General features: G+C 37.9%; 1 protein-coding gene across 3 annotated transcripts; it reads right to left on the bottom strand.

Moving 5' to 3' along the window:
- Positions 1-869: 869 nt before the first annotated feature.
- On the bottom strand, positions 870-14,339 carry uacaa (uveal autoantigen with coiled-coil domains and ankyrin repeats a). 3 transcript variants are annotated; one of them, XM_083552053.1, is made up of 17 exons: positions 13,938-14,339; positions 12,984-13,111; positions 10,791-10,879; positions 10,602-10,666; positions 9,973-10,030; positions 8,065-8,135; positions 7,486-7,592; positions 5,981-6,162; positions 5,080-5,120; positions 4,729-4,779; positions 4,394-4,459; positions 4,231-4,258; positions 4,118-4,152; positions 2,740-3,819; positions 2,429-2,569; positions 1,559-1,624; positions 870-1,259 (listed from the first exon to the last, which is right to left on the bottom strand). In XM_083552053.1, the coding sequence occupies exons 1-17, from the start codon at positions 13,983-13,985 to the stop codon at positions 1,188-1,190; spliced, it is 2,328 nt and encodes a 775-aa protein (XP_083408179.1). In that variant the 5' UTR covers positions 13,986-14,339; the 3' UTR covers positions 870-1,187. The 3 variants fall into 3 exon arrangements, with proteins under 3 accessions (XP_083408179.1, XP_083408180.1, XP_083408181.1); XM_083552054.1 differs by lacking the exon at positions 12,984-13,111 and having other exon boundaries at positions 13,938-14,255; XM_083552055.1 differs by lacking the exons at positions 10,602-10,666; positions 10,791-10,879; positions 12,984-13,111; positions 13,938-14,339 and having other exon boundaries at positions 1,117-1,259; positions 8,065-9,577; positions 9,743-10,030.
- Between the last annotated feature and the right edge of the window lie 711 nt (positions 14,340-15,050).

Here is a 15,050-nt window from a genome sequence, read left to right as displayed (position 1 = left end):
GATTAGTGCTATCCTTAAAAATAAATCTTATTATAAAAAATAAGAAAGCAGATTGATGACTGAGCTGAGGTGAACATGAGGCTAGAAGAACCATTTCTCAGGTTACTGCTCAAATGAAGGCCATATGAGAAGAGGGTCTGGAGAATGTTTAATAAGAGGGTTGACAACACCTGACAAGGCCTGGATGGGAAAAAATACTAATATGACTAAGAAGTGTTATAATAAATGTTGGATATTGTATTTATTAACTATGCACATATTCCTTTTCTTGGAGAAATTTGAGATAATTATAATAAATAATTAGGGTTGAGGTCAGACAGCACTTCACATTTACCAGACTCTCCATGTCCAGGAAGGTCCATGTAAGTCTGCATCAAGTTAGTACGCAGCATCATCCACTAGAGGGCAGCCCTGTTTCTCTAACACAGGGGTCACGAACCTTTTGGAAACTGAGAGCTGCTTCTTGAGTTCACGATTAATGTGAAGGGCTACCAGTTTGATACACACAGTTTTCAGTTTGATCTGAAATAACACATTTGCTCAATTTACATTTTATTATATGTTATTATTAATAATTAATGATATTCATCTATGTGAAGACACTGATCATGTTAATGATTTCTCATAATAATAATCAACAATGATTTAACGAAGTAGGAAACTGCTATTTTTAGAAAAGGCACCATGTTGATGACCCCTGCTCTAACATGTACGGCAGCAATACTAAAAGCTTAATTAAGAAATTCATAACCTGAATCAGAAACAATGTCCATGGTCCTCTACAAAAACCTCTAGAAAGAAATTTAATATTTACATCTGATGATTAAAAAACGGTGGCATTTCATGGAAAAATTTTTTTTTAGAAGAAGCCCATAAAAGCAACATCATCTGTTTAATAAAAAATGGTCAAACATTTGTACATTTTATACACTAAAAAAAGAATAATTATAATTATTCTATATATTTACATAGTATTTAATGAAAGGTAGATGTACAGTAGATTTCACCTGTTTCACTGGTGGGCCTAATCTGTATTAAAAAAGTATTTTTCTCTCTCTCTCTCTCTCTCTCTCTCTCTCTCTCTCTCTCTCTCTCTCTCTCTCTCTCTCTCTCTCTCTCTCTCTTTTATTTTATTATATAGATTAACACGGACACTTTGACATAGAAACACAGAGACAATCAATTGATCAACATACACACTCCTGTCTCATTTGGGCAATCTGAAGCAGTGCAGTTTTAGCCTCATCATCCATGTGGCCCTGAAAAATAAACAACAAAAGAAACAGTTATTAGTCTCTAACCATATATACATCTGCTTTGGTCATAGTGTAATGTTGAAGCATATCAAAAATGGAACCTATCCTATGTGTCAAGCACATTAATTAATTTAATCTTTAAGCGTATAATCCACATTAATAGAAAATATTCATTAACTACAGTGAAACTAACAGGAAGAGATATGAGGAATGTGAATGTGAAATGGGTCGTGGAATTTATAGAAATGATTAAGAACAATATTCATATAGAATGGTATGGTATCGAAAGCTTTAAATCATACCTGCGCTGCATTGAGAAGACGTGTGCGATATATATCAAGAACTTGTCTATAATGCCTTTCAGAGTTCTAGAGAGAAAACGAGAGAGATAACCAGCAGTGGAAAAGAATGTCGTTTTTTCCCCTTGACTCCTTGCATTAGGGGTCGCTACAGCGGATATTTGATTTGGCACAAGCTTTATGCCGGATACCCTTCCTGACACACCCTTCCCATTTGATCCAGGCACGGTACTGAGACTGCATGGGCTTGTGAAACACTCTTGTGGTTGAAAATAGAACCCAAGCAGTGACATCTGTACTAACTCTTATATTATGATATATATTTATATATATATAATATATTATAATATATTTTCCTAGTAATAAATGTTAATGTTTGTCCGTTTTCATCACAAACCTGGTGAAATGCAAACGTATTGATTATTTATTGCAATGTAACTAATTCTGCGTTCGAATTCTGGGCAAAAACATATGTTAAGAACAATAAGCAGTTCTTAGTTATCGTCTGGATAAGACATGACAACAGACTCTGTTACTTCTGTCTCTACAATAGAAATACACAGATAAGGACAGAAAGCTTGACCTTGTCCACACACAGACACAGATACACATACGCAAGAATCGCAAGATACGCAAACTGCTTATTCGTGAATAGAAATAATGAGCTGGTTTGTAGTGGTTTGTGTTGGAAAGGTCAAATCTTTCATTTCAAAGAGACTTATTTACAATTCATTACCAAACACTACAGACAGTGGAAGAGTAAAATATTGTAGATGATCCTGCAAACATAATCAGCATTAGTGCCTGTGTGTGCTGAGAGCAGAGCAGCAGAGAGGTCTTTTAAACTACTAGGTCTGCGAGGGGGCGACTGACCTCTAGCTGCTGCTCCAGGCTGTTAATGTGTGCCTTTAGGATGGTGTTGTCTGAGTGTGCAAGGCTACAGACACTGTTGGGTGCTGATGAGCAATTCTGAGCAGCCCTCTGGCCTTCTGCTTCCACTATTATGTCTGAATCCTGGAATGAATACAGTTTGGGTAAGCCACAAAAAAAAAAAAAAAAATGAACAAAAACAAACATAATATGTAGTGCTCAGAAATACTGCTGTAACTATCACAAATGTATAGTGCTATCAATATTATACATAATACATTTTAAATGAAAATATAGTTTATATTTCTTCAAACCTCATTTTGTCCTTCTGCAGTATTTGTACATTTTTCTGGAGTTTCTTCAGTCTGTGTGCATTTATTGTCCTGTGATGTTGCTTCAGGCTGAGACTGCTCCTGCGTTTCGGCACTACTTGCTTTCTTGCCTTCCTCCTCCCTTTCCTTGCTCTCTTCCATCTGCTTCAGAGCCAGCCTAAGCTGAGCTACCTCATTCTCCTTCGCCTCCAGCATAGCCACAGGTACAAACCGTGCCTCTAGGGCTTTCTGTAGGGTGTCCAGCTCTGTCCTCTGCTCCTGCAGTTCTCTAATGAGACTCTGATTTTCCTCACTGGTCTTCTGTTGCATCATCAATGCTTCATTAGCCTGGCTTTGTGCCCGTTGAAATGCATTACTTAGTGAGCTCCTTATAGACTCATGCTCCTCTAGGTTGATATAGCTCTTCTTATCCATCTCTTGCTGCAGAGTCTCGCCTGTAACATATGTCATTGTGGTTTTTGAAGGACCAGGCTTCCATTCCAAGGGAGTCTGAATTTCCTTACAAGCTTTTTCATTTGTCTCAGGCTCCTGACCTGATAGGCTTGCCTTCAGGTTATCTGTGTCCTCTTTCTTCAGTAACTCCTCAGTAAGCTTGTGTACCTCTTGTTGGAGCATGTCATTCCTCTCCTTTTGCTCCTCTGCTTCCCTCTTGCTTTGGCCAAGCTCCGATCGTGCTCGATGCAGCTCTGCCCTGGCCTCGAGCAATTGTACTCTCAGCTCCTCCACTAGGTTCTCCCGAACGGCTACCAAATGTGCTTGCATTTGCCTCACCTTAGCCTCTGATCCTACCATTCTGCGCTGCACTTCCCCCAGTGCTGCCTCTAGCTCCCAAGCGTGGTTATGGGCCTGCTGAAGTGCTCGCTCACTGCTTCTCCTCAGCTCCTCGTAGTCTCGAGTGCGCAGGACCAGAGCCGCGTCCAGCCTGAGCAGCTCTTCCTGAGCAGCATCATGCCTCTGTCTCATGTCCCATAGTTCCCTCTTAAGAAGATCAGCCTCACCCACTTGCACCTCCTTTGCTTTGAATGAGGCTGGAGCTGCTGAATGAGGGGCATGATGTCGAACCTGAAACAGAATATTTTGTGAACTGATAAAGTAGTAGAGATCTTCTGTTGAAATTCTGTCAGCAGTCAAGAGCTTAACTTCAGATTGCATAGTCATAATTCAGACTGCGTAGCACATCTAAGAACAAATTTGATCACTGCCTACATTAAAGTAATGTACTTTCTAATCCTAATCAAATTGGAAGATAAAAGTCGTGTGGTTATAAAAATGGTATGACTGTCACATTCATCATTTCATAATTAAAACCCAAATACACAGTATAAGCTACTAAAAGAAATGACTAAAGAAAGCCATGTACCTGTGCACAGTCCACATGATAACTCTGCAGGTTTTCTGGAAGGCACAAAATTTGGAGGTTAAAAGATCAATCATTGTGTGCTACTGATTACTATTCTAAAGTCCAACTCTTACCGTTTTCTGAGTGGCTGGCATACTCCTTCTGTAATTCAGAAAGCACTCGTTAACAAAAGGCTACCCACAACTAAACGACACAGAAATCAAGCCTGCTGGTTCAGAAGAGGGCAAAAAAAAAGCTGCTTCATCAGCCACTATTCACTTATAGTGAGTTACTCACTGTATGTTGCTGTGTTGGAACTGTGGCAGGACAGCTGAGGCCTGAAGATGGTCCTTTAGCAGGAGCCTTGAAAAAGACAAAGATTGTTGGAAATAATTTAGCAAGAAGTTGAGCTGCTTGGTTCAAGAGCATGAGATGTATTTGTAAAAGATGCCTGATGTACAGCTGTGCAAAAATATAAATCAGTAAAATTATATCTGATGAAATGTTTATATTATTGTGATATTAGTAATACTATACATTTTATTCTATTAGTAATACGAAGTGCCCTATCAATCTAAAATGAAAAGAAAATTCCAATCACTAATGTTGGTGACGGGCAATACTATGCTCACATGCACACTCATCTTCCTCAGAAGCATGTGGGTTTCACTATTCAATGACCTCTGAAGAAAAAAAGCAGCACACATTAATTTCTTTATTATTGATTTAAACATCTAAAAGATCAAACATCACAAGTTCACACACAGCGAAACAGAACAGAACTACATTTTTAGCAGTTTGACCTCTAGGGTGAAGTGAGATTAATACACAAAAGCATGAGTATGAGGAAAAGAGCTTTGTTTAGATTCTGGTGGTGAGACAAAGCAAACCAAAGCAAAGGACAGAAAGGGAGGTCAAAAAATTCAGGTCGTCTTATGACTCATAAACAACAATTTTCCCAGTGAGACCCTTTCAGTCCTTACCTGCTGCTGTAATTTTGGACCAGTCTTGGAATGGGAAGCCTCTATATAAGAAAAACAAGAGAATTACATTTAAAATACATTTATAATCCAGACATCATTCAAAGATTTAGTACCAGGTCTTCAGTACCAAATTTTCATAGATAAAATTAATATAATATTTTCATACATGCATTTTATTTGTTTTATTTTTCACAGTGCTGAGTGCTAGTTCTAGAGCCAGGGTCATAACACAATTCTTGTAATTTGTGGCTGTGGCTCACAAACCTCCACTGAGCCTTTGTTTCTGCAGTGTAGTTTCACAGAAGTCAGAACTTGAAAAATACATCAGAATACTGCTTCAGAAGAGAAACTGCTTTAATGCATTCAGTTGGGGCCTACATCCAAAAACCAGGCAGATGAAACATTGATTCATCTCACACGTTTTTCTGTAATAAGCTCATTCATAGACAAGTGCCAACAACATCTAACAGAATACAACATGTGCCATCCGCACACTCGTAAAGGTTACGGAAAGCAGGCAGAGTAGAAAAATGGAAAACAGTCATCTGTAATAAACAGTGAATAACACTTTTTGCCAAAAACATAATTTTTTAGCTTGAAGCACTGATGCATTGTCATTTAATGAGTAAACTTAACCCAAAGGCAAGTAAGCTGTGTTTGGAAAATTCTGGCATTCAGGAACCCATTCTAATGAGGAGTCAATATACATTGCCTTAATCTGATATCTCCCTGCAATATCTCAAATCAACAAAATAATGTATTGTAAAGTGCTACATGTACAACCATGTTTTAGAGAAAGCAGAATGTGCTGGATTAGTACAATATAAATTGTTGCCAAATGTTGGCAGATACAACTTTTTTTCCCCTAAGGTTAAGTTGCTGCTTGCTTTGGATGACTTGCCTTTGCTGGCTGCCTCCCAGGCTTGATTGATCATAGTAATCAAGGCTTGGTCTCCACTAAGCCGGGCATAGTGGCACGAGTCATGGCCATGCATGTCCACAGCAGTAACATCTGCTTTATACTTCAGCAAGACCTCCACCACTTCACGACAAATATGCTCACAAGCCAAGAGAAGTGCAGTCCTATGGAAACACACACACAAACACACAAGCATAAACCTAGAGAGAACAGCATTAAAGAGACAATGACATTAAGACCTTATATCAGATCATCAGAGCACATTTTATAACAAATGTCAATGGCTCATCTCGATTGCAATTAAATTCATGTGTACAAACAATAATCCGCTGTTTGAATCATGCGCACATGAGACACTGCCCTTATTTACAACAGTACACAGTGTGTAAAAACTGTACACAAACAACACACACTTCCGTCAATAAAAAGTTGCAGTGTTTATTTTCTATACAGTCCTTCGCCTTCGCCTCGTTTTCTGTAAAGCTGCTTTGAGACAATGTCTGTTGTGAAAAGCGTTATAAAAATAAACTTGACTTGACTTGACTTGACTTTTATGTTCTTTGAAGCATACTTCAGCATTTCAGCGGCAGTTTTACCCTGGATTTAAATGTAAAGAAACTACTTATTTATGTTGTTTGACTTTCCTTTATACAGCAGTACTGATGGATGACTGCACTCAGCAGACATGTATTTTTAATTGGCCAAAAATAAGCACAGATATTATAAGAGAACTACAAATATAGATTTTTCTCCTCAGTTTGGCGATTTACCAATTTCCTCTCACTATCCAGCTCTTTCATATCATAAAACAGATTGAAAATGAAAGAGCGAGTATGCATAGAGAACACTGCGAATTTTGCTCCTTTGGCTATTGGCCACAGATTGTTTGTGGCATTGAGTGGGCTCTTATTAGTTAGCTCCCAACCACAGGGCAAATGCTAATCGGTTGCACTGCTCAAGAGCCAAATAACAAGAATTATAATGCATGCATTTCTCATTAGTTTTATAAAATGCAGATCTGGACTGATAATGACAATGAAGCAGTTGCTAATTGGACTGCTATTATTTTTTTTACTATTTTCTTATACACTGTTTTTATTTCCCACATTAAAAATACAGGTCTTTTAAAAACAAAGTAGCCCAGATCAGGAAGAAAGCTTGTGCTGCAATTGTTGGTTCCCCCATCATTGGCCTATAGCACAACTACCCGTATCTTGTAATATTTGCAGTATACTTCAAACATCCCTATAAGCCATATGACCAGTATTTGCTATAATGCAGACTAAATTCGGAACTAGCATACAGGTCTTTGAAAATATGGCATTGTCAGGTTTATACAGCACTAATCTGGTGACCAATGATAATTGATTAAATGTGAAATCATGTTTGGTTCCTGTTTGTCTGGAATAAAAACCTGCAGTCACGGTGGCCCTTTCCGAGGCCCATTATATACCCATGTAAATAACCACAGAAGAAATGAAGCATACTTATTTTGCTTGTCTTGAAGATTGACAGAAGCCCCACAATTTAAAAGTTGTTGGCAAGCCCGGCTGTGACCCATCAGTGCTGCTATCATCAGAGGAGAACGGCCATCCTGATGAAAATACAACATTCTAGGATCATTTCCAAACCAGCTTGACAACCGTGTAAACTTCTGGCTGGTGTAAAAAAAAAAAAAAAACCATAAATCCTTTCTCTCGCAAATGATGGGCATAAATATTACCATCTTTATTTTTGTTTTTTTATAGCGATTATCATATTCAGCAGATGCTGTACACAGAAGTGGATGCCTTCTACCTTCGAATTTATTAATAATAATCATGTGTTACAAGGACATGGTCAAATGTAAACAGATTCAAGGATATAACTACAGGTGTTTAATAATAAGGTGTGGCAATCATGAGGTATATACATAGAGTTGCTAGGACAGGGAAGATGACTACACAAGACAATAAAGAGTTTTTTTCTTGCTAAGGAAATAGCCAGTGTCTGGTGTAATTACTACTTCTCTGAGAGAAGGTAGGTAGTAAAATGCTTAACTAAACAGAAACCCATTTTTTTCTTACCTTATCAACAGCACTCACAGCTGCACCGCTGCCACACAGCATTTTGATTATTGTAGTGTGACCTCCATAAGCTGAATGAACACGATAAAATTACATCATGAGCATTCCACTCATTTCAAGCTTGAGTGTATTATCAGTACATACATGTCTATCATGACTAGTTATCATAAACAATTTGTTTGCATATCAGAGAAACATCATCAGCCATTACTGCATTCACTGAGTGCCGTCATTTTCTCTGCAGGGTTGATGCTCAGTTAAAAAAGAAGCCATATGTAATGATGTATTAGCATTTGAACTCTAACTGAACAGCAATGCTCATAATCATACACGGACAAGTCAGACCTTAATGTTTGATTTAGTCTGCAAAGTGCTTGTAATATTCCTTTTTGTGAAACTTGGCCAATTTGGAAATTAGTTGGAGCAAGCAATCATTCATTTCCTCCCTCAGTGTCCACTATTAGAGAATATATGTGGCACCATCCATGAGTCCACTGTATATGCTTTAGCTGATAATGTACTACACTAAATTAAATCTATAAATCACGAGGTACACGTCAGCGTGGTGCGTACCTTCACTTCCCTATTCATCATTTTTTTCAGCAGCAATCAATGTGACACTGTGGTATTTGAAAAATGATCAGCAGTTCTCAATACACTTCTACACTTCAATACTCACTTCTGTGACTCCCTGAAAACACCAGCTGTAATAAACAAATGACCTGGTTTGCCAATAAACATGCAGACAACTCAGTGTATATGGTACGCTGAAATACAATGTTTAAAACACACACCAGCCCCTGTATCACTGTTTACTGTACTGTATGCATGCAATTACCCGAACAAGCCAGTCATGTGGCTGCAGAACAATGCATACATTCTTAGTGAAAATGGAGCAGTCAACCGGATAGACTTGAAAAACAAACCGTTTGTTGATAAGAGGTCAGAAGAAAGTAGCCAGACGAGTTCAAAGTGACATGAAGGCTAGAGTAGTAAAATACAATTTTACAAATACGATGAGCAGAAAAGTCTCAGAATCTCAGAGCGCACAACCATTTAAAGGCCGATGGGCTACAACAGCAGACAATCACAGTGAATTCCACTCCTAAAAGCCAAGTATATTTATCTGGAGAATGAGTTGGCACAGACTTACTAAAACTGGAAAGATAGAAAATATTGCATGGTCTGATTAACCTTTAATTAATGGTGTGACCTGTAGTTCACAATATAGTACATTCCTAATTGGGGGGTGTCCTCACATGGCAGGGGAAGAATTTGGCATCAACAGCATGAATTCATGGACACAATCGGCCTTGTATGTCAAAAGTTCAGGCTTTTGGCATAACTATGTGGGGGAACGTTTTCTTCGCACACACTGGGCCTCTGGCCATTTTAAACAGGCTTCATCTAAACTTGCAGCTTATCTGAATATTGTTGGTGACCATGTGCATTCTTTTGTAGGTCAGTTTTTAATGAACATGAAAATGAATTTAATACATTTAATACGAGTGGCCTTCCCGTGGGCTCACCACCTGCAGGAGGGACCGTAAGGGACGGTGCTATGAGGATTGGGCAGCAGTCGGAGGCGGGGGCCTGCTTAGATTCGCTGCCCCCGCGACCCGAATTACGGATAAGTGGGAGAAAATGAATGAATGAATGAATGAATAATACGAGTGGCCTCATTGCTCACTGAGAGAATGTTCTGAGGGAAAAGTGGGTCCTACTAAGTATTACTTTGTTGGCCATAATAAAGTAGCTGTTGAGCTAATGTGCTTTATTCTTCATTGGAGAACTTCCAGGCTTTAGTACCCTGTCCCATTTTTTCAGAGAAATAATGTTGGGGAACACAGTAATCAAAGGTAGAGTCTGTCACAAAGGCATCTTAGAGATGTTAGATGTTTTGCTCACATGCTTCGTGTAACGATGTCCTCCCTTGCAGATCTGTGCTGTCAACGGGACTTTTACACTGCGAACCAAACAATGAATAATTCTTGAATAGTTCAATCGCTACTGATTACACACATTTTCATTTTCATTCACAAACACCACAGATATAAACCATTTAAAACTATTTTTTATTTATATAGGGACACCAACAATGATTATAAATGAACAATAATTTATTTTGCTTTTGCAATACAATACATTCTGCCATGCCACATTTTTTTTTTAGTAGAGGCTTTCATTTTCCATTCAGGAAAGAGTGACAACACTGTCTTCCTCAACCTGGGGTAGATCTTTTATGATTTCTTAATGTTTACTGTACACTAAGGAGGCAATGTTGCTATGGTATGAAAACCTGCTTTCTCCTTGCCTCAGCTCAAGTGTTTTATGTGAGAACAAAAGGAGCAAAGCACAAAGACTACATGCAGCAATGAAGAACACAAAAACATGTCACTTGATCTTGTTCAACAGGCTTTTGAAAGATCATTTATGGTAGGGCTGGTTTACAGCAAACATGGCACAACCATAACCTGTCATATTGTTAGAGCTTTCTTCCTGCAGTTGTTAGTGAGGGAAAACAAAACTCGCTGTACCTGCAACAGTCGCTGCACACAGGCAGAATAGCCACCTCTTGAAGAAAGATGCAGTGCGGTTTTACCTGCGGAATTAGAAGCTGTTTCAGACATGTTTTACACACGCTCAGTTGCATTACTGCAGTCGCACAATCAGTGCAACAGTGTATCGAGTACAATGGTTCATTAAGAGTGGAGAATGACTCTTACCAGCGGCATCTGCTGTGCGTAGGTTGACACCGTGGGTAAGGAAAACATTGAGACTATTTATAAGCCCGTTGCATGCTGCTAGGTGAAGCCTACAGGGAAGAAACAAGAATTCTTATGTTTCACAGCTTATATTCCTCACTAATTAAAAGGAATACTTTTCAGAAAGTTTCAAAGGTGAACATGTGAAGCACAAAGTGAGAAAAAGACAAATCCTACATTTAAAGCATGTTAAAGACAGTGTGATACTTAATCGTAACCCACTTTCCTCGTGTGATAAGATAAGATGTCAGCAAGAACAGGATGTGAGTAAATAAATGCATCGTTATTCACCCGTATCGAAAACTCCAAACAAACTTGAGCTAGCTCAGCACTTTCATTTGATGAGAGCAAAGAGGTGGAGGAAGAGGTAGAGAAAACGTTATTATCGTTCATTAATTCATTTTCAGCTTTGTGTTCTGCTTTGTCTTCAGCCTTATGTACAACTTTGATATGGTCAGGACTGCACTGGATAGCGACCCTATCCTGGGAACACTGGCCACGATGCAGAAAAACACCATACACACACACCTAAGACCAATTTCAGACAAGACAATCCACCTACCACCAACCACACCCGCTGTGCCACTATGCTGCCCATGTTATTATCAGTTATTATTATAATTTTTTTCCACACCCAGGCATGCATGTTGTAATAAAAAACAAATATGGTGTCAAAACCATTGTTTTGTTTTGTGTTTTGCTTTAAACCTATTGACCTAATGAATTTTAAAAAGTCTATTTGATTTCAGCTACAGACCAGCTTCCTTGAAAACAGTCTTAGTTGATGATTCAACACTGGAGTCGATGCTAAATCCTAAATAGGGAAAGTAGCACATGCTTCAGCTATCAGTTACAACTGACCTTATTTTTTAACAATATCCATTAAAGAAGGTAAGGTATTATATTATGTTATATTCTAAAATTACAGTGTTCGGTTTTAAAAAGGCCACCACCACAAGCCAGCATAGTTTTAGTGATCTCAGCAGGTGTCTAGAAGTACAACAGAAAAACAAAACTTTTTTAGAAATTTCTTCCCTAAATATATTCTCTCACTTTTGATAATGGTGGTGGACAGCACTGTCTGACAGCACATTATTCCCAAATCTCCTGTAATCGTTCAGCTGGGTTTAGATCTGTTGAATTAAAAGGCCATAGTATATGATTTATGTTATTTGATTTTGGAAGCACTCATGCCCTGTGGATAATGCTGGAAAGAATAACAATTATTCATCAGAATAACTCTGTACTAATTTGTAGTGACCTTTCATCTAAGGGCACAAATGAACCCAAACCATGCCAAATAAATCACAAATTCCCCCAATAGCAGAAAAGAGCTTCCAGATTGTCCTGTAATTTGCCACCTGTCTGTAAAGCTAATTCATGTAAAAGTCATGTTGAAAGCCTCAGCACATTTGTAAAAATGATTTTGCTGTCATGCTGTGTATCATATCAGCTAGACAGGAACTGTAACCAATTACCCCCATGTTCTCTATTTAAAACTTGTAAAAAATGCATTGCAAAAAATGTGGAATGGTGTCAAGCCCAAATAATAACCTCAACCTCAATTACTACATGTAATGAATCTAACAGCACCCAAACCTATGTGGCAAAAGAGTTCTAGGAGGGTCGCAACATCATCTACCTTGGATAACTAATTATGACAGACACTTACACGAGTTAAATAAAAATCAAATCATTGTATAGTGCTTCAAATGTAAAAAAAAATAAAAATAAAAAAAAAAATACAAAAAAACATGAAAACACAAATGTCAAATCTACTGTTGCAAAGGAAGACTAGTGACATCAAAGTTATCAGGCACTTAGCATGGCAGTGGATAAATCAAAGTCAGATCTCTATATGCTCATTCAGCCTCTGTCTTAGAATCTATCTGTCAAGTTGTAGTAGAAAGCAGATGCTGGTGCCAAGACCTGTACAACAAGAGTGAAACTTATAACAACATGCCCGAATGCAAACAGTAAATGTGCTTGCACCTTTATGTAAACATTTGTCCTCCCCAAAAAATTGCTCTGCACAATCAAGTTAGTTGTTCACACATTCAAGTATTGTTTCTTTCATTCATTCATTCCATTTGAAGAAATTGCTGAACGACACCAAGTCTTTTCTTTGGGAGCATATTTAAAGGTGAAACTCACGAAGAGCGGCTATCAGCATTCAGTTTGGTGGCGACTGCTCCTTTCTTGAGTGCGCTGGTGACCTTGTCCACATCGTCGCTCTCCACTGCTTTAATGAGACGCTCGTCATACTTGTTCCAGTTTGTAGTCTGTGATGTCAGGTAAACATTAGAGCATGATACAAAGGCAATGAAAACAATCAGCACAGACACATCCTGCATACTAAATACATGACCGCATGTTCAAGAATCATCAGCAGTCAGGATTTAAGTCATGGTCTACATACATCTACATTAATCTAAACAAGTTAAGGGTCTTTCTTAAGGGCCCAGCAGTGGCAGCCTGGTGGTGCTGGGATGTGAACCATTCCGAGCAGAAGTAGAAGATCTTAACCACTGAACTACCACTTCCCATGCCTAGAAACTCTTAACGGTTGTGGCATTCTTTAGGGATTCTTACCTCTTAATGCCAAGAATAATATCAGTCTAGGAACTATTTCTGTTTTACACCTCTTTTTATATATATATATATATATATATATATATATATATATATATATATATATATATATATATATATATATATATAATTGTAAAAGAATAATCATGACAGCATGATATTCCTGAGGTTCTTATGGTTGGTGCGAATCTGACAGCAGTTTGACAGCAACAATGACCACTAAGCCTACAGCTTCATGCTGTATAGAGATTTCTTCGGAATTGTTTCTAAAGATAAATAAAATGGAAACGTTTCTAAAGAAAGCAAAAGCTATAAACAATGAGGTTTCCATTTATAATAATTCCCTGATTTGTTTTTAAGGAACACACACCCTTCGTTTAAGTACTAAAGCCCCACCTCGGGAGGCTAACAAGTAGCCAGGGCGATTTCCTAAACTGCACTAAACAAATAAAAATGATAATAATAATAAGTAGCTAACAAGACTGATATAAATAAACAAGATCAGTTTCCACTCACGCTGCTCGACGCCTCGTGTTTCTTCAGCCTCTGTTTCAGACTTTTCATGATTAGAGATCAGGAGCTTTCACAAGCCCGATGAAAGTCGCTACACTTGTACGGTTTTTACAGCAGAAGTTCAGAGCAGCGCTTTTTTAAGCAGCGCAGCCACTGAGATTCACACCGCCGTGTACACAAACCCACTGTGCGGGTTAAAGTCCCAATGCGAAGGTCGCAGTCTGGAAAAAATTCACACGATGTTCCTTTCACTTTTAACACACACACACACACACACACACACACACACACACACACACACACACACACACACACAAAACCATGTGTATAAATATCTTGTGTCGTGTGATCATGTGCTCTTTCAAAGAGTCATGTCCTGTATTGCATAAATCCGACATATACGACATGTAGAGATAGATTCGAGTCCGCTTCTCACACCTTACACTCTTACACTCTTACACTCAGAACCCCCATTAAATATTAAGGAAAATATTACAGATTCATTCAGTATATATTTATTATACCATCTCAAAAATTAGGCACCTTGTTTGCATATGTAAGTTTTGTTTTCTTATTATTTACTATTATTGTTAGTAGTAGTAGTAGTAGGAAAGTAGCAATACAATAGTAGTAATAGTAGTAATAGTAGTAATAATGTAAAATAAAGTGGTGTAGTAGAAGTAATAGAATAGTAATAGTTGTAGTAATAGTGGTGTAGTAGAATAGTAGTAGTAATAGTGGTGTAGTAGAAGTAATAGTAGTAGTAATAGTAGTAGTAATAGTGGTGTAGTAGTAGTAGTAATAGTAGTGTAGTAGTAGTAATAGTAGTAGTTATAGTGGTGTAGTAGTAGTAATAGTAGTAGTAATAGTAGTAGTAATAGTGGTGTAGTAGTAGTAATAGTAGTAGTAATAGTAGTAGTAATAGTGGTGTAGTAGAAGTAATAGTAGTAGTAATAGTGGTGTAGTAGTAGTAATAGTAGTAGTAATAGTAGTAGTAATAGTGGTGTAGTAGAAGTAATAGTAGTAGTAATAGTGGTGTAGTAGTAGTAGTAATAGTGGTGTAGTAGTAGTAATAGTAGTAGTTATAGTGGTGTAGTAGTAGTAATAGTAGTAGTA

The sequence above is a fragment of the Silurus aristotelis genome (assembly GCF_946808225.1).
Source record: "Silurus aristotelis genome assembly, chromosome: 10".
Classification (NCBI taxonomy): domain Eukaryota; kingdom Metazoa; phylum Chordata; class Actinopteri; order Siluriformes; family Siluridae; genus Silurus; species Silurus aristotelis.
This window is presented reverse-complemented; position numbering and strand designations above follow the sequence as displayed.

Coding starts and splice junctions, on each gene's coding strand:
- uacaa (XM_083552053.1), bottom strand. CDS start 13,985: ATGAAAAGTCTGAAACAGAGGCTGAAGAAACACGAGGCGTCGAGCAGC. Junction 7,593..8,064: donor CTGTGAGTGCTGTTGATAAG/GTAAGAAAAAAA, acceptor TATTTTCATCAG/GATGGCCGTTCTCCTCTGAT. Junction 1,625..2,428: donor GCCTGGAGCAGCAGCTAGAG/GTCAGTCGCCCC, acceptor TTTTCTCTCTAG/AACTCTGAAAGGCATTATAG.